Here is a 19,977-nt window from a genome sequence, read left to right as displayed (position 1 = left end):
TACAACTACTAGAGGAGGTTTGAGTTGAGTTTATATGTTAGTGAATATGATAGAAAATCCTTAAATAAGTGGAATGGAAGAGAGAGAGAGGCATGAGGGTTATAATTTGTTTTTTAAACTAAAGAAAAAAGGTAGCTCAGTATTTTGAGAGAGCGTGGTCAGAATTATTACTTAATTAGGTTTTCTTTTTTTTTTTTGTTTAGAATTTTCACTTGATTAGGTAAGTATTTCAAAATCTTGTATGGTGAATGAAATAGATATCGGCACTACTCTATCTATTCGAGTAGGGATAGTAACGAACAGGGTATCTGAATTCATTCAAAATTCGATTAAAATTTATTTTTAAATATTCAAATCCGAATATTATTATCCGAAAAATATCAAAATCTATTGAATTTTATATATTTTAATTAAAAATCTACATAAAATTTATTTTTTTAATAATTTATATTTTAAAATTTTAATAATTTTATAAAATATTTCAATTTAATCTTCTATAAGATAAAATATATAAAAATTTGCACATATTATTATAAAAAATATATATTTTATATTTAATTAAATATTTATGTGAACGGGTTTGGATAGCGGATATCCAATATATAATATCAAAATCTATTTAATTTTATATATTTTAATTAAAAATTTACATAAAATTTATTTTTTTAATAATTTATATTTTAAAATTTTAATAATTTTATAATCCAAAAAATATCAAAATCTATTCAATTTTATATATTTTAATTAAAAATCTACATAAAATTTATTTTTTTAATAATTTATATTTTAAAATTTTAATAATTATATAAAATATTTCAATTTGATCTTCTATAAGATAAAATATATAAAAATTTGTACATATTATTATAAAAAATATATATTTTATATTTAATTAAATATTTATGTGAACGGGTTTGGATAGCGGATATCCAATATATAAAATATAAATTCGACTTGAATCAATTATGGATATTAAATTTTAAACCCTAACATTTTTCAAAGCTAATTATATATTATCCAAATTTATCTAATTAGAATTTGATTGAATTGAGCACCCATTAAAAATTCGAGCTATTACCATTCTATATCAGAATGACCAACCCATGCCATATATAGGTATTTTGGGCGAGTAGCATTACTTGTACTATTTATATATCCATCCAAAAGGTAATTTAGGTTCTGGATACTATATCTCATTAATCAACATTGAAAATTTTTATAGATTAACTTTAAGAATTAATTTACTTGGCAAGCGGGTTTTGTTCCTCACTTTATTAATCGAATTTGTATTTTAAAATTAAATTATAAAAATATATTTTAGTTTTTTTTTATGAATCCTTTAATTTCAATGTGGATGATTTATTTTTAATTAAACTAAAAAATTATACTTAAAATGATGAACAAAAATTACAATATAGATTCATTTAAGGATTTAAAAAAAAAAAAGAAGCCTTACAATTTGTTTATAACCACCTAGATCAAAAGCTCAACTGCCATTTCTTTTTCTATTTTTCATTCTTCAAACACCAATTGCTTCATTTTCTTATATTGGGCAAACCCTATTATCCAAAGTATGATAATTTCTATATTTTTAAACTTTATCTCATATTTCACTTTCATCATTTAACTTTGATTTGTCAGAAAATAATTGTTAAATTTAAATTTTATTTTACAAAAATTTCTCTAACCTGTTATAACATATTTTAAGGTTAAAAAAATAATAAAATTATCTTTTTATCCATTCTTTACTCTCAAAAAAATTAACTTTTTCGATCACTATCGAGATCTATCATAAAAATACTAATATCATCACAATGATATATTTATTATAAAGGAAGAAGTTTTAAAGTTTTACTTACTACTGAAAAGTATTAAAGCTATATTTATAAATGTCATATTATAATTTAAAAAAAAAATTAATCTAAAAATTTATTATTACATATTCAAGGAATTCTTTCAAATAAAATTTAAATTAAGATTTTTTAATAATAAATTAAAATTAAGAAAAAAAAAAAATATGTGATAAAGTTTGGGTATAAAATTACCCTCAAGTAGCACTCACTTTGAATTTATTAAATAATTTGATTACAAATTGTTTTGCACTTTCCAAGTGTTACATTGGCAATGACAAAAATTATTACAACTAAATCTTAGAAAAACAGAAAAGTATGTAAGAGAGGAGGGGGAAAAAAAAGCAAAAAATAGATAAAGCAAAAGATGCCAAGCTTCATAAATAAAAAAAGAAAAATAACTAAATAAATAAAAGATGCAAGCAAATCCAGCAAAGCTCAAAGCATACAAAACCCGGGAAAAGCGGGTCAGATGGTACCACTTTCTACTTCTTAACTCCCATAATTAAAGCTCCCTCTCTCTGCTAGTTTCACTCTTTTCACACTAATTCGTCCTGCCAGCTCTTCACCCAGATCCAGGTTTGTCTCTTTACACTCTTCTCTTTTATCCTTCTGTTAGTTTATCTTGTTCTCTCTTTATTGGAGTGGATTTTTCATTGATTTAGTAGCTGTTATTGGATTCTATTTGGTCACTGATATAAAGGAGAGGAAAGGTGGAGTTGGGTTCTTTGTGTTTGTTTGTTTTGGAAAAGCAAAGGGAAAACTCTGCTTAAATGAGCTAAAGAGTAGTGTTGAAGCTGAAACCGTTAATAAAGTTCTAATCTTTTGAAGTTTTTCCTTCATTTTCTTCGCAACTAAACAGCAGGTCACCAGGTATTTGGTTTTTTAGCAAGTTGAGTTAATGTTATTTTAGTTCTGAAAAGGAGAGCAAGTGGGCTTAACTTGTTTTCTCTTGTTACGTGATCTTGGATTAGTTGGATCAAAGGGAAGTAGCGAAAGCAGGTGTTTAGTGGTGGTTTGCTAGTTTAGTTGAGGCTGGGGTTTTAGCCCTTTTGGGTTTCTGCCCTTCTGTTTATTTCACTTTTGTTCTAGTTGTGTTCTATGGAAGTTAAGGCATAGAAAAGTCGGTTGCGCCCTTACTGTCTGTTTGGTTGCTGAGAAAATGAGATAACTTAAGGGGAAGAAAACTTGAATGTAATGGTGCTATATTTTTTAGGTTTCCCTGATTTTATCTTGTTGATTTTTGGGGTTAACAGAATTTAGTATTGGTATTTATTTTTATATCTCGGGTTTACTTTTTTATTAAGAGCTGCCAAACCAAATGGGTTGTCATTTGACTGATTCCGTTTACAGTATGACTATGGTCTATATTTAACTGATTTGCACATTATATGTTTTGATATTGCAATTTTATTAAGTAACAATTTTACATTTCTTTTTGATGGTTTCTTTTCTGTTAGTATACAATGTATAATGGTACAGGAATCAAAGTGTATGCTTTATTATTTGGGAATTGTATTCCTTTGTTTTCATTATCCTTGACTTGTTATGCAGGAGATGTTTTTTCATTGATGATGATAACTGACAGTCACTTTTTAGTTGGAATATGTAAATAATAGTGCTGAAGACTTTTAAGTTGGAAAAGCAGGTTAAGCATCCCTTCAGTTGTGCAATGTTGCTTTTGACAGTTTGAGGTCTCAAAAAGTTGAGAGTAGAAGATGGAGGAGATACAGTCTCAATCAGATAATTATAGATCTTCTTCGTCTTCAGCCAGTAGTCCTGCAAGCAGGGTGCCTTCAAGTAACTTTTTTTACTTGCGGAAGCCTGGTTCACTTAGACAACCAATCTCATTTGAGGATTCACCAGAATGGGAGGATACAGATGTCGATGTTAGGGTGGAGGAAGGAGGTGACACTATCAATGTTGCTGCAACACCAGCGTCCCCATGTCTATCAAAGCTTAATAGTGGGTCATTGCCATCACCGCCATTACCAGAGAATGCAGTTGTTGCGAGAAAGATTGCGGGATCTTCCGTTGTCTGGAAAGACTTGACTGTTACAATCAAGGGTAAAAGGAAGTACTCTGATAAAGTTGTAAAGAGCTCAAGTGGTTATGCACTGCCAGGGACGATGACAGTAATCATGGGTCCTGCAAAGTCAGGGAAATCCACATTGTTGCGGGCTATTGCAGGTTTATTAGCTTGCTATTCATTGTGATCAGCTGCTGAACATTGAATATAATGATTTTAAATATCTTTTTGGGTGTTTGGAATTGAACAAGCATGTCTCTGAATTTCAGGAAGATTACATCATTCAGCCAAAATGTATGGTGAAGTATTTGTGAACGGCACAAAATCACACTTGCCTTATGGCTCATATGTAAGTTCTAAGTCTTTCAAGAGCATTTTTTTTTTCAAATCTGGATTTCCTTTATTGATACACTCTTGAATCTTGATCTTCTTCCTCCTATGATTTTTTTTTCTTGGTACAAGAAGAAAGATTCTCACTTGCTTTAGAACATTTGGTGTACTACATCCATGTTCTCAAGGAGCTGAGATCAGTTTGTTTCTTACATGCCAAAAGCTGGTCCAGTTATTATGAGAATAAGCTTTTTCAACTCTAATCCTGTGCATTTACATAGCTTTGACTAACTAGTCCCTTAGTAATCTATATAAAAAAAAAAAAAAAAAAAGAAAAGAAAAGAAAGAAAGAAAAAAAATATAAATAAAAAGGAAGATCAGTCTAGATTCTGCAATATCAACAGTGCTTAAATTTTGACTGTTATTTCCATGATAGTTGACATGCATTCTTGATTATGTGTTTGATATAAGTTTAGACATGTGTCTAGCTTGAAAAGAGCAATGGTCCTTGACATTTATTGGATGCTGTTCCTGTTTCAATTCTCAAATCAAAATGTGATGAGGCCTCTGGCTGTAATCATTTCCTTTAATCCTTACTATCTCATCCTTTTGACATCTCTTGTGAGAGCATTGTTTAAAATCAATATGGACAATCCCACTTCTGAGTTCTGACAGTCTGTTCTAGGTCTGTTTCAGAACTGGAACTAGTTTGCTTTCTCTCTCCTCTTGAACTAGACCGGAATCGACTAGTCCGGTTTAGGCCAAGCCAGCTTTTATTATTATTATTATTATTATTATTATTATTATTATTGTTATTATTATAAAATTAAAAAAAATCAACCATTGGATTGGATCAAAACTAGAATGAACTTGGGGGTGGGGGGGGGGGGGGGTGGTTTGGACCTTGTGGCCCTGTCCCAGGTCCTTGGTTCTAGAAAAAGGAACCAGTGGCCATCTATAGTTTTAGGCATTGAGTTTGTTGGCTGTAATGAAGATCATGAGTTAGAAGTCCATAGATTTTGTGCCCTTGAACTAGTTTTTAAGCTTAGATCCATCCCTCTCATAACTTGACAAGTTTTTTCTCACATTGGAAGAATTTCATGGTAATCTTAGCCACTTTTATATTGGAAATTAATTTCTGTTGCAAGAAAAGTTTGTTATGCAGTGGAAGAACAAAAAAGTTTTGTTTGTGTTTCTCAATGAAGTTGGGTTTTTGACTTTTGGATTGCCTTTCGATTTATAGGGTTTTGTTGAAAGGGAAACTACTCTGATTGGGTCCCTCACCGTCCGAGAACACCTATACTACTCTGCACTGCTTCAACTTCCTGGTTTCTTCTGTCAGAAAAAGACTGTGGTAGAGGATGCCATCCATGCCATGTCCTTGAGTGATTATGCAAATAAATTGATTGGAGGCCACTGTTATATGAAGGGCATTCCTAATGGTGAGAGAAGGCGTGTTAGCATTGCCCGGGAGCTGGTGATGAGGCCCCATATCTTATTTATAGATGAGCCTCTTTATCATCTTGACAGGTTATCATATTTTCTCCTTTCTTCGTCATTTTGATTTCAAAGTGTCTTATTTAGAATTCCACACATTCATTTTACATGGCCTACTGTGCTTAATTGTATGAGTATTCTGCTAACTGCATTATTGAATTGTAGTTCTTGTTGATGGATAGGAACAATCACTTGTGTACCTAGGAAATAATCTAGATTATACGATACTGGAAGTTTGGAGCGTTTCAAACATACTTGGTTTCTCATGTATCATGTATGTGTCTGAGAATGACTATGGACTATCGCATCTGCTGTGTGTTGTGCAAATTCACCAGAATATTACAACTACCGGGACAATACTTGCCATGGCAGGAAAATTTAACTGTTCAAATTTTAGGATCCAACAGTATCATCCATTTTTTTTTTTTCATATCCATAGTAACTGTTCTGGTAACAACCCCTGCATGGTTGTAATGATCTGTTTGTTATTAGGTAGCATTTACTTTTTGGCCACCTTTTAGCTAATTTTTGGTCTTTGTTCTGATCAGTGTCTCTGCTCTTCTGATGATGGTTACATTAAAGAAACTTGCCAGCACTGGTTTCACTCTTATCTTTACCATTTACCAGAGCAGTACTGAAGTATTTGGCCTCTTTGATCGGATCTGCCTGCTATCAAATGGAAATACGTTATTTTTTGGAGAAACTTTGGCTTGCTTGCAGGTAAGATACTGAAATTTTGATCTTATCCTTTGTTCCAGTTGTGGATAAAAGAACATATTTTTGGAATTGGTGAAGGCCAGTTCAAGTGGACCATTTATGCATAAAACAGTAATTGAGAATTTAAGCAACTACCATGGTTGTCTTTTTTGTTCATTTGTTTGGTAAGAGTACTAGTCTTTCTATATTCTATTATAACAATAATTCTTTACTTTCATTTTTTGGGCAGCACTTCTCAAATGCCGGATTTCCTTGCCCAATTATGCAAAGTCCTTCTGATCACTTCTTACGTGCAATAAACACGGATTTTGACAGGATAATTGCAATGTGCAAAAATTGGCAGGTATTATTTTACTATTGCAAATATAGTGATTCTCATGCCTGAATTGCACGATTAAGATGTCTTTAAAACAGAAAAACAGTGCAAATAATAATGAGACAAATGTTTGTTGGATCTTATTGGCAATATTTATTTTTTCAGTCTATCATATATTATTTTGTCCACCCGTGTGATAATATTATGTAATATCCTATTAATTTAGGTCAACTTTAGACATGTAAATTTAATATGCAGTCGTGGTAACAGGATGACCATGGAGACTTTTCATCAGTGAATATGGATACTGCTGTTGCCATTCGTACCTTAGAAGCAACATATAAATCATCAGCGGATGCTGCTGCAGTTGAAACAATGATATTGAAACTCACAGAAAAGGTATGAATGAAATTGCAAACCCCTCTTATTAGACTATTTTTTGGCCTATACACATGCTGAATCTTAGTTGTACACATCATTATTGACTCACATGGGGCACTTGGAGTGTCTTGTTGTTTGGATGTTGTTCATTCTTTGATTGGTTGCAGGTGGAATTGATGTATCAATCTTTGCACTTTTGTTCCTATATTGTTGTTGTTTCATCTCAAGCTAAGCAGTACATCGTATCTGGACCAAAATTGTCTGACTTAATACCATAATGCCTTGTTGGTCATTTTGAGTTTTAAATGGTAGAGGCCTAGAGTGGACCGGGTTTGGGTGGGTTATGGGTCCATATTGTAACAATCAAAAGAGAGAAAGGGGCATGGTTTATGATGAATTAGAATGTATGACTATCGTGAAGTCATCAGCCACAACTAACCTGTTCTGTGTGAGGCATTTGCATGCATGTTAGTTTTCTTGTCTGTTCCTGGTTTCAATAAAGATGCAACTAATAACTTTCATTCTGAAGAAAATTTTGAATCTGAGATTTGCCATAAACAGTCGATTTGCCTGCATTAGATTTTAATCCTTTCATTTTGCTCTTGTTTGCATTGAATTTGAATGTAAACTGAAGTGAAAGAATTTTTATTCTTCAATAACTCCCTTGTCATGTGTGATTACTTATGCAGGAGGGTCCATATCTTAAAAGCAAGGGAAAAGCTAGCAGTGCTACAAGAATTGCAGTTTTGACTTGGAGATCATTGTTAATTATGTCAAGGGAATGGAAATACTACTGGCTTCGTCTTATTATTTGTATGCTTCTCACGCTCTGTATTGGAACAGTATTTTCTGGCCTGGGGCATTCTTTGTCTTCAGTTGTGGTGAGTTTCTTAAGATAAAACTTTAAATAATGCATCTGGTTTTCTGGCTCATCCCTGCTTATTGAATGTGTTCACCATAAATATGCATCCACAATTAGGGCTGAGCAGAATTCGGTTCAAACCAAAAAACTGAACCGAACCGAGTCAATTCGGTTCAATCGGTTCGGTTTTAAAATTAAATCGGTTCGGTTCGGTTTTAATTTATAAAAATTTCGGTTATTTCGGTTCGGTTCGGTTTTGAAGAGAAAAAAATCGGTTAAACCGAACCGAACCGAATAGTGATTTATATAGTCAAATCGAACCGAATTGATTTTTGAATTAATTTATTTTTATGGAAAATTTATGAATTATATTTAATTATATATATATTAATTGTTTAATTTCATTGATTAATGGTTATTAGGTTCAAACCAAAGTTAAAATTAGACCAAATAACTTGAAAATCAAGTCTAAATTAAAAAATCAATTAAAAATCAAACTGATCTGTTTAAACCGAACCGAACAGAAATAAAGCGGTTCGGTTCGATTCGGTTTTTCACCAATTTCGGTTCGGTTCGGTTTCTAAAATTGACGGTTCGATTTTTATAATTTAATTCGGTTCGGTTCGGTTCGGTTTGAACCGATTGCTCACCCCTATCCACAATCCCGTAACACTGATGAGGTTCATGAGTTGGTTACTTGTCTCTTTCCCTTCAAATTTCAGATGAGAGTTGCAGCAATATTCGCATTTATATCATTTACTTCACTTCTAAGCATTGCAGGAGCACCGTCGCTTCTTAAGGAAATCAAGGTATTGTGTTGCTATTTTTGTTTGGTTTTGATCAAGAAATCTGGCAACTTATGTTTATGTATGAGATAAAAGATGAGTCAAATCGGGTTCAAGAAAATAATGTAGTTCTGTTAATGATCTTAATGATAAGTTATGGCTCATGTTAGTTAGAGGGAAATTTACTGGTCAATAAGGCCCTGGGCAAAGGGGAGATGCTCCGTGACGAGGGGCAGAATGCCCTTCATGAAAAGGCAGTATGGTGTTTTGTTGGGGGTGATTATGTAAATCATATTTGTATTCGGAAACCTGGGTGCAAGGATCAGGTAATTATAAATAGGGCAGTAATATTATCCTTACAATAGTGTAAAAGCAAGTGGTCTCGGATGTAGGCACACTTGCCGAATAATGTAAATGTGTTTGCTTTCTCTCACTATTTTTCTCATCTCTGTGTATGTGTGTTCATGGGAATTTTCGCTAACACTTAGATGCCCAAAATGAGAAGTTTCGAATGCCCAATAAGACTTCCATAATGACCTGTGAAATTGTCACATGAAATGAGCTTCAATTGTTTATTTCAATATCTCTTGTTGAATACCAGTGAAAGCAATATGTTTATATACCCTTTGCAGTTTGAATCTGTTCACTTATGCCATCACTTTTTTTAGGAAATTGAAAAAAAAAGTTGGATGGTTATGAATGGCAGATAATATCTTGAAAAATATTGAAAAACCATGTTTTCTCTCTCTCTTGCTCTTCTTTTTCTTCTTCTTTTTTTTTTTTCATGATTGATTTCATCAATCTGGTTCCCTATTTTGCAGATATATGCCAGTGAAGAATCAAATGGGCATTCTGGGGCAATAGTCTTTTTACTTGGGCAGCTTCTCTCCAGCATCCCATTTCTTTTTCTCATCTCCATTTCATCAAGTCTAGTCTTCTATTTCCTTATAGGGTTGCGAGACGAATTCAGCTTGTTAATGTACTTCGTTTTGAATTTCTTCATATGTCTCTTGGTAAATGAAGGACTAATGCTGCTTATCACTTCCCTTTGGCTGCATGTTTTCTGGAGTGTCTTGACGCTGGTATCAATACATGTGAGTTTCTCTGTGTGGTGGATTTCCCATAGAATTAGCTGTTCTATTGAATGAGAGTAAAGCTGCATTGCTAAGATAAAAATTCTTTTATATCATTTAAATGTGCACTAAATGGTGTTAATTACTGAGTTTGATAACCATTGGGACACCTCTATGTAAACCAATGTTGGATGTAAATATTATAAATTAATCATTGGTGTGATCAGTAATGAATGTTTTACCACCCAATTGATTGTATATTTGGATATAGTGAGTGGTGATTACTTGGTGTCTCCAAATCTCGTTTTGGGTACCTGTGTCATTTCAGGTGGTAATGATGCTTTCGGCTGGATATCTTAGAATTCGAAATGCTTTGCCAGGACCAGTATGGACATATCCTATATCCTATATTGCTTTTCACACTTACTCTATTCAGGCAAGTGGGCTTGTAATTGAATCTTTTATCTTCTCCTTATGAAATACTGTATTCCTTAATATATTTCCTGCTTGAAAAATAATGTTTTAAATTGGCTGTTGTTTGACTTCTTTGAATCTTAATATCCTGCTGTTAGAAAGCAGTAGTATTGGGCATACCTTTCTAACTTCGAAACTTTCAAACGTTGGTACAGTTAGACAAAATTTAAAGCAAGTTTTACCTTCTGAATAGATTTTTAATATTGTTTTCTGTTTCTGCAATGTAGGGACTTTTGGAGAATGAGTACCTAGGGACTTCATTTGCAGTTGGGGAAGTGAGGACCATTTCTGGGATTCAGGCCCTTCGAAGTGCATACGATATATCTTCCAACAGTAATTCCAAATGGGAGAATCTGTTGGTATTGTTTCTCATGGCAATTGCATATCGTATACTAGTGCTTCTTGTACTGCATTTTCGTGTTGGAAAGAATGAATCAGTACTTAAGTTTTGCCGGTGTAATCAGGATACAAACAATCCAAGATGAATGGAATTTGCCCTGCCAGTCATGTTTATGTTCTGGCCTCTTGTTTCAGTTAGAAACTAATGATGAAATATAGAAATGCATACAATTAAAGGGGTTGTTAGCCTGGATTGTTTTTTCCATGTCTTAATTGAAGTATCAAAGTCCTCTTTCTTTTTTGGTATAATTGGCTTTGATTGGGACTTGATCTCGCCAACTCTAGTGCCACTGAATTATAGCTCATTGGTTATCGCAGTCTCTTCATACAAATTTCTTTAAAATTTTATAGAGTCAATGCTTGACTAGCTTAGAGGTGAAGGGCTTGTCTCTTGTACAAGTCATTTTCATTTTTTCAATTAAGATAAGCAGTCATTGTGGAATTTTTAGTGTAGGCAATGGAAGTTAAAGCTGGAGCAACGGTTCATGGGCAACTGACCTTTCCTCATCTGTTGATGAGTTCATCGCTGTGATAGTAACTGTTTTGTATTTGTCTTCCTTGGAGGGGCCTGGCCATTGTCAGCTCCGTTTCTTGTCAGCTGTAAAGCTAATTATTTCAAGCTTAGTTTTGTGTGCCTAGCCACATTTTTGCCAGAGACAGCTGAGGGTTAGATTTTTTTTCTTTGACAAGAGCTTGATTCAAATATTCAACTTTATTTAAAAGGGTATGCTAATATTTTAAAAAATATATATTTTTCATATTTTTTAATATTTAATATATTTAAAAAAAATAATTAATGAAAATTTTATTCTAATGAGCAATCATTCATTCATCCAAATTCCAAACTGCTGGGCCATTTGATGTTGATGCTACCCATTTAGTCCATTTATAGTGGCACATGACATCTTTGATACCAATATTATTCTCTTGGAAAATTAAACACTAGAAGAAACCAAGAACAAGATTACCAGACAAAAGGCATCACACTCCAACATAATTCACTGTTATTGACAAGAAATACTGCCACTAGAAGATATAAATACAAAAATAATGGTAAAATTATTGATGAGTTTTCTTTTAGTGGTATGAGTCATTTTCAAAATCTGATTGAAATTCATATTCAAGACTGAATTATATTTTTAGAGATGATTTTAATATTATTAAATTGAAATTCACGGTACGATGCCTTTTCAAAATTATAAGCTTTAAATTTAAAATTTAATTAAAATTAAATTAATTTTTTTAAAAATAAAATTATTTATGAGTGGATGTCAATTTTAATTTTATTGATCATAATCCTTTTTTTTCTCAATATTTAAAAAAAAAAAAAAAGTTTAGATCTTATTATTACACATTGCAATTAGAGTTCTCGGCTTTGGCTACCTTTCAATATTGGCCAAATCCTTGATTAATTGGGCTATATTTCTCTATCATTAGGACTGTGCAAAGGATAAGTTCAATTTCAAATCAAATCGCAATCATTTAAAATTAAATTCTAAAAATAAACAGAATTGAATTTAAATTTGTCAATTTAGTGCAATTTAATTTATCAATCAAAGTCTTTTTCTCAGACAAAAGAAAAAATACATTCAAAGCCAAATGAAACAACATAGTAGAACAATGTACAATGAAAATTTTAAAAATACAGAAAATCAGTGTTATTAAATTTGGACCAAATCGATTGGTCGAACCGGTGAATCAGACAATTAATTAGTTCGAATTTATAATTGAATCAAATTTGAAAGTGATCCGACCGGTTCAACTGATTAACAAGATTAAAAGTTTTTTTTTATTTTTTATTTTACTAATCAAAAGAATTGAACCCAAAACTTTATAAAGAGATCTTAAAAATAATAACCAACTAAACTAACTTGATAATTGTATATTTATTATTCAAAATATATATCTTATTATATAATAATATAATAAATTTTATAAAATAATATGTTTATTTATTTTTTAACATATAATTAATATTTTATAAATATTAAAAATATAATTACATATTTATAAAAAAATTTTATTTATTACTCGTAAAAATTAAAAAATAATTATAATATTTAAAATTAAATACTTTTATAATAAATTTAAAACTTTTATTAAAATTTATATATATATAACTTAATAAATATTCAAATTTTCATTTTAAATTATTAAAATTTGATTAATTAGATTAATTTATTTATATTAACATATGTTATATTTAATTATTTTTTAGTTACTCACTAATTGAATTATTAACTCATTGATTGAACACTCACTCGTTCACTTGATTTCTTTATAGGATAAACTCTGAGCTGGGTTAGAAAATAGCCACAGTAAAAAAAAAAAAACTCAAATTATATCTCAGCAATCACCAATCAAAATAATTCAAATTTTCAATAAATAAACAAAAATTTATAGAATTTTGCATTCCCATCTCACAAACCCACTAGCAAAATAAGAAGAGTGAAGCTGTTCTTGAAGTCTGTTCGCCTACTTGATTCTGTTCTTGAATTTCATCCTTTGATTCTCCAAACATAAGATTGTTATCATCAATGGAAAAACATTATAAAATTTAGCATTGACAGTTCATAAAATGCTTACCGCACAACCAATTTACTCGGTTAATTTAATCTTGACGCTGCCTTTGTTGTCCAGTTATAATTGCACGTTACATCATTGGTACCAAATTTTCCTTCTTGGAAAATTGTAACAGTAGACAAAACCCAACCCAACCCAACCAACAAGTTAATTGACACCTTAGCGTCAACCACAGTTACTGACAAGTAGCACACAACTACTAAAGAATATACAAACCTGGTTAGCTCATTGGGCTAATAATTTATTAATATCAAGATATGTGAGTATTTAATAAAAATAAAAATAAATTAAATCAAGTAATAATTTATTAATTTAATGATATAATAATAATAATAATAACTAGAAAAAAAAAAAAAAAAGGAAGACATGCATACATGGTAAGTTATATTACACATGGCCATTGCAGTTGGAGTTCTTGGCATGGGCTATCTTTTCGATCTTAGCCTCCAAGTCCTTGATGAATTGTAACATATTTTTCTCTGATGATCCACTAGGTGACACTGCACTTTCCAGTGTCTTCTTGATCTCCTTGATCCTGTTCTTGAATTCATCCTTTGATTCTCCACACATCAGACGGTTAATATTATCTGAAACTTCCTCTTTGCTGATCACCTTCTTATTACTCAAATTAATCCCAATCTTCCAATCATCAACCACTAATTTCCTATTTGTGAATTGATCAGTATACAGAGGGAAACACAATAATGGTACTTCACACCATATGCTTTCTAATATGGAATTCCACCCACAATGGGTTAGGAACCCTCCGATTGCTGGGTGGGCCAAGACTTCTCTCTGAGTGCACCAAGGTATAACAATCGCACGGTCAGCAACCTCTTCTTTGAATCCGACGGGCAATGGATCAGCATCATCTGAGCTCACAACATCAGGTCGAAGCACCAAAACAAAACTCACTTTGCTTAGGGAAAGCCCACTTGCTATCTCTACAAGGTCATTTTTTGTAACATGGGCATAGCTGCCAAATGATACGTACAACACTGAGGCATGTGGCCTTTTGTCTAGCCACTTGGTGCATTGTGACTCGGACCACAGGCTGGTGGCTACAATGGTCTTGGAAAAGTCATTAGGGAAAATGGGTCCAATTGCATAGTATGGAATTTTGGCTTGCAGAGCTGATATGGTGTCATGTTCAAGTTCTTGCACTGTATTGCATAAAACAAAATCTGCATTTTTAGTGTCAATGAAACAGCTATAAATAATTTGGTGGCAAATAGATGTCGTATCTGTTTCTTGAAGATACGACGTCGTATCCTTTGGTTCGATTGCCTTCACTCCTGGTATGTAATCTATGGCATCCTCGCGGCAATCTGATCACAAAATGAACTTAACTCATAGTATTGGAGATATTTCTATACTACAAATTAAACTATTACATGCAAAGTCACCATACCTTGGCAATCAAAATGACCATTTAACCTTAGAAGATCCCAGTGATAATACAAAGTAAATACCAAAGCAGGTTCTGTCCAGAAAGAAACATGAACCAAATCAAATTTCTTGGCAATCTTTGAAGGCCATACAAAAAAGGTATCAGCAATCAAACAATGAACATCCTCTCCAGAAGCAACAATCTTAGCCACCACCTCCTCTGCATGAGCTGAGAACACATGCAATAGAGCTGCCAAGAACTGGTCATGGTTCAATGATCGGTCGAACTCAACAGGAAGCCCATCAGAGATGGTGGTGTAGCGGATGTCCAGACCTGATTCGCGGGCCTTGGCAAACAACTCTGCACCAGTTTTGGGATGGGCCTTGGAGGTGTGATTGTGGATGGAGTGGGTGTTGATGAAGGTGATGGTGAAACCATGGGAGGCCAACTTCAGAGCAAGGTGGACAACTGGGACTATATGACCTTGGAGAGGGTAAGCGAAGACGATTGCATGAGGCTTCTTGTGTTTTTCTGCCATTTGTTGTTACGAGGGTTCTTTTGCAGGAAGAGAGATTGGGTTTTGTTCTATAAATAGAGAGAGGGGGGGAGACGTATCTCCAGAGAATAGATGAGGCTTTATCATTTCATGAGAAGCTCTATAGGCCCACATATATTCTAGATTAGAACGACTGAATTTGCCTTATTTTCTGACTTTTCATATATGGGTCATAATTTATGGTTCTATCTATCTATATGCTTTAATAATAGTAGAGAGGTGAATATTTTGGAGTTAAAAGAACAATATATAACAATACATGATCATGCTTTTCCTATTATTAACTTGATCGACAATATTGCTAGCAAGAATAATCTAGTTGATTTTTTTTCGTCTTTATATAATATAAAATTCTTAAATTTAAACATATTTTAAAATTTATCACTTTTATGATAAATAATGGAGTCTTGCAATATAATTTACTACTAACAATAACAATAACAATAACTAAGGTTCTGTTCGGCAATAACTTTTAATATAGCGTTTAATATTTTGACCATAATCAAAATACTACCTCTTTGTTCGTAGCATAATGTTTATATTAGTATTTAAAGATTGAGAAAATGGTTCATAAAAACCTATCATTATAACTTTTAATGGTTGAAAGAGCATTTCAAATAGAGTTAATAAGATTATATTATTATTTTTACATTTAACAGTTACTGAAATAATTATTTTTTATCGAATGCTTATACTTTAACAGCTAATATTTAACGATTAGCTACTAAAATAGTTAACAGCTATTAGAACAACTAATATTATTGAACAGGGCCTAAGTTTTAATCCCAAACTATATAGTTGAAATTGACTGTATGTATGAATTATTTTTCACTATTCAACTTTGTTAGACACAAGATTTATATTGATATCCAAAACTGATAAATCTCATGGTTCTACTTTATTTCATATCATTTTAGGCATCTCCCTTACTCTTCTTACTTTTTTTCTCGTACCAACTACTAACTTATTACATTTACATTTCCATATAAGGTTATTTGATTATCTTTGTTGTATATGATGAAATCATATTAAACAATTCTAACAACTCCTTCTTATTTTATATTCAATATGTACTACATATAATTAGTCATTCCTAATTTTGTCAAATATAATGCACTATTAAGCTTTTAATAAATAAAAAAATAAATCAATAGTTAATAATATTATTTATTATTTAATTAATAATTGGCTAGCTATATATGAATGTTAATTAAGTATATTGCCCCATATTTAGTGATTTGATAAATTTGATTCAATTAAAAAAATTTGATTTTGTGATATTTAAATTATTATTTAAATTATAAGATTTCGATTGCAGTGGCAAGGACTTTAATTTTTTGCTTGTACTTGTGTAACCAACTGAACTTGCTAACATGGGGCTGAGGTAGGTGTCTAAAATCGGGGACATTGCATGTGCAATATAATTCACTGAACAATCTATGGCCCATTGGGCAAGAAAAATTCTCTTGGGCCTATTTGGATGATGTCCCGTGTTTCGAAAGTAGTAAATTAATTTAGGGTAAAGGAAAGTAATGCTACTCTCTTGCCTTTGAATTTTAATTTCTTTTACATTTTAAATTGAAGTGTAAGGAGTGATAAAAAAAGAAAATAAGGGCTATCATTATTTTTATTTTTATACTAATATAATGTCTATGTTATATTTAGATAATTTATAATTATTTTTTAATTTAATTTTTAATTATATTTTAAATAAAATAAATTATTATTATTAAATTAATTTTAAATTAAATTTCTTTTTTATTTAATTTAATTTAAATAAATTTTTACTTGTTATAATAATAAATTTTTAATTAATTTATGATATAATAAATTCAAATATCTATTTAATTTTTTTATGCATATATTAATAATGTTTTTCATGATTATTTCATTTAAAATGTAATAAAAATACTTTATCTAAAAAATAATTTAAATTTATGACTTTTTTATATTTTATCTCATAATTTATGTAAATCAATATTTATTTTTAATAAATTATATAAAATATATTAAATTAATGAAAAAATAATATTATTTTAAAAATATATAAATACAATATTTTTTGTTATTAATATAATAAAAAAATTAAATTACTAATAATTAATTAAATTATTTAATTTTAATAATAGTAAAAATATATAACATCATTATTAATTAAAAATAATATTCTATTATATTATTTTTTTAAAATACTATATCTAAGTATAAATTCTTTTTTATTAATTCTATATATTTTTTATAAAATAATTTTTTAGCAAAAATAGTTATAACTTTATATAAATTTATAATATAAAATAAATACAGTTCATAAAACTAAAATTTTAAAATATCGTTATTTTTTATTAATATAATAAATATTAAAAATATATATTATTTTTCAAAAAATAGATTTTATAATTTTAATACTGTAACTTTAATTATTTTTAATCATTTTTATTTATAGTTAAATTTTTTATGCAATCATATTTGGAATATAGCTTTGAAATTCTAATTCTATATAAAAATATAATTGAGAGATAATTTATGCATAAAAATATAGATATTTAATTAAAATTTAAAAATAATTTTATTAAAATTTAATGATAATAAAATATGAATAATCAAAATATTAGTTATTATTGCATTTGATATATGATTATAATGAAATAAAATATTCAAAAGTTTAAGAAATATTAAATAAAAAAATTATAAAAAATAATAATTAAATAAATTTAATTAAATATATTTAAATAAATAAATTTTGATAATGATAATTAATAACTTTTGAAATAACTAATAAAAAAATAGTACAGACAAAAAAGATTTAAGAATATTTAAGTAAAATGAAAATACTTAGTGAGAAGAAAGTGTTCGATGCACATTAAACGTCTCATATGACATATTATATATGGACAAAAAAATAAAAATTATTTAAATAAAAAATTAATTTATAATTAAATATTATTTAATTAAAAAATGGTAACAATTATTCATATTCAATTTTTATAACAGTAAAATATTTTCTATTTATTTAGTCGTTTCAATTAAATTATCATAAGTTGGTCGATAATAATAATAAGTATTAATTAATCTTATGAAAGTAAAATAAAAAGAATATTAAATTATTAACTAAAAAATAATACATGGTAATTATAAATAAGTTAAATTTCTATATTTTACTTTTATAACTTTTTATATAAAATACACTTTTGTCTCTCAAAATTTTTAATAAATATTTCATAATAAAAAAATAAAAAATATAACAATGTAATAAAAATATTTATTAAAAATATAAAATAATTTAAAATTAATTAAATTATATGATAGTTGATTATCATATCACAATTAATAGTCAATTTTCTTTAAACTAATTGTATTAATGACATATTATTATTATTATTATTATTATTATTATTATTATTATTATTATTATTATGGAGAATAACATATGTTAAATAATGTTTTTATATAAAGAAATTTATAAAAAAATATAAATAATTTTTAAATATTACACTTAATTGTAAAAGGTCTTAATTTTTTAAAAATTAAATTAAAAAAAATAATTTAAATAATAAATATTAAGGTAGCATTGTAAATAATAATAATAATTAAAAGATAAATAAAAAAATAAATAATAAATAGTATTTATAAAATAATATAAATATTTTTAAATATTACATTTAATTACAAAATATGTTAATTTTTAAGGAAAATAATAATTTATATCATAAATTTTAAGGTAGTATTATAAATAATAATGACAATTAAAAGAAAAATAAAAAAATAATTAACAATTAGTATAAAAAAGTAGTATTTATAAAAGATGACACATGATAAACTTCTCAAAGAAAATGTCACATGTCATTTTCTTAAAAATACTTATTTACTTTATATATATATATATATATATATATTTTCTTAGGTTTACCTTTCGTTTACCTTTCATTTACCTCTTTTTAAACATAAAAAAAATAAACATTACCTCTCTTTACTTTTCCATTAATTTACCTTTTTCCCTTCTTTACTTATTTTTATCATTCTATTACTTATCATTTTCTCACTCCTTCTAAACAGACCCTTAAAAATGTATTATAGACATTAATTAGAAACTTTTATCTAAATTTAGTCCACCATAACTTTAAATATAAATGTGTGGTCTCACTCATTTACTATGTGCATAAAATCCATGATGATCAACTCTAAATAAGATTTTTTCCAGTGAATTTAGAATTTCACTCTCATAGAGTAAATAATGAATTTGAGATTCAAAAGAAAGATTATTTAAATTATAATTTCTAAACAAGTTATTTACAATAATTTTTTTATAAAAAACTTTATCCATAACTCTAAACATCAAAAATTATTAAAAAATAGATACTAAATTATTCCTATAATTTATTTTTAATTTTTGTAGCAATTTTAAGGAATGTAAAAACTGAAAATAAAATAGCATGAATAATGAGTAGATATGAAAATATAAGAAATTGAGCAAATATTTTCAATGGAAGATAAATATATAAAAAAAATATTAAATTTACATGATTAGAGAGTTAACTTTAAGAGAGCTAAAACAAAATTAAAAAGAAAAATAAAGATAAGAAATAATTAGATATGTAGAGTTATATTTGAGATGTGGTTTATGTATAATTTTTTTTTCTTTAACCTTATAATTTAATTTCAAAGACAAGAGAGATGGTTTTTTTTTTTTTTAATTGCTAATAGATTAAGTCTTAAAAGAATAATACAAAGTTAATTT

At 28.9% G+C, this 19,977-nt stretch overlaps 2 protein-coding genes across 3 annotated transcripts; one reads left to right on the top strand and one right to left on the bottom strand.

Annotated features, from left to right (window-relative positions):
* Positions 1 to 2,288: 2,288 nt before the first annotated feature.
* LOC110646833 (ABC transporter G family member 3) lies at positions 2,289 to 10,962 on the top strand. Of its 2 annotated transcripts, none has more exons than XM_021800404.2 (12): positions 2,289 to 2,429; positions 3,405 to 4,040; positions 4,149 to 4,228; positions 5,453 to 5,739; positions 6,255 to 6,426; positions 6,653 to 6,766; positions 7,010 to 7,138; positions 7,810 to 8,001; positions 8,705 to 8,791; positions 9,589 to 9,861; positions 10,169 to 10,276; positions 10,542 to 10,962. In XM_021800404.2, exons 2-12 carry the CDS (start codon positions 3,569 to 3,571, stop codon positions 10,797 to 10,799), a joined length of 2,172 nt encoding a protein of 723 aa, XP_021656096.2. In that variant the 5' UTR covers positions 2,289 to 2,429; positions 3,405 to 3,568; the 3' UTR covers positions 10,800 to 10,962. The 2 variants fall into 2 exon arrangements, with proteins under 2 accessions (XP_021656096.2, XP_021656097.2); XM_021800405.2 differs by lacking the exon at positions 2,289 to 2,429 and adding an exon at positions 2,543 to 2,723.
* A 2,714-nt stretch (positions 10,963 to 13,676) lies between these two features.
* On the bottom strand, positions 13,677 to 15,376 carry LOC110646826 (UDP-glycosyltransferase 86A2). Its single transcript, XM_021800389.2, has 2 exons — positions 14,708 to 15,376; positions 13,677 to 14,624 (listed from the first exon to the last, which is right to left on the bottom strand). The coding sequence occupies exons 1-2, from the start codon at positions 15,222 to 15,224 to the stop codon at positions 13,684 to 13,686; spliced, it is 1,458 nt and encodes a 485-aa protein (XP_021656081.2). The 5' UTR covers positions 15,225 to 15,376; the 3' UTR covers positions 13,677 to 13,683.
* Positions 15,377 to 19,977: the final 4,601 nt, after the last annotated feature.

Source organism: Hevea brasiliensis, chromosome 1 (genome assembly GCF_030052815.1).
Source record: "Hevea brasiliensis isolate MT/VB/25A 57/8 chromosome 1, ASM3005281v1, whole genome shotgun sequence".
Lineage (NCBI taxonomy): Eukaryota > Viridiplantae > Streptophyta > Magnoliopsida > Malpighiales > Euphorbiaceae > Hevea > Hevea brasiliensis.
Note: the sequence above shows the minus strand (reverse complement) of the source record. Positions and strands in the feature narration are given on the sequence as shown.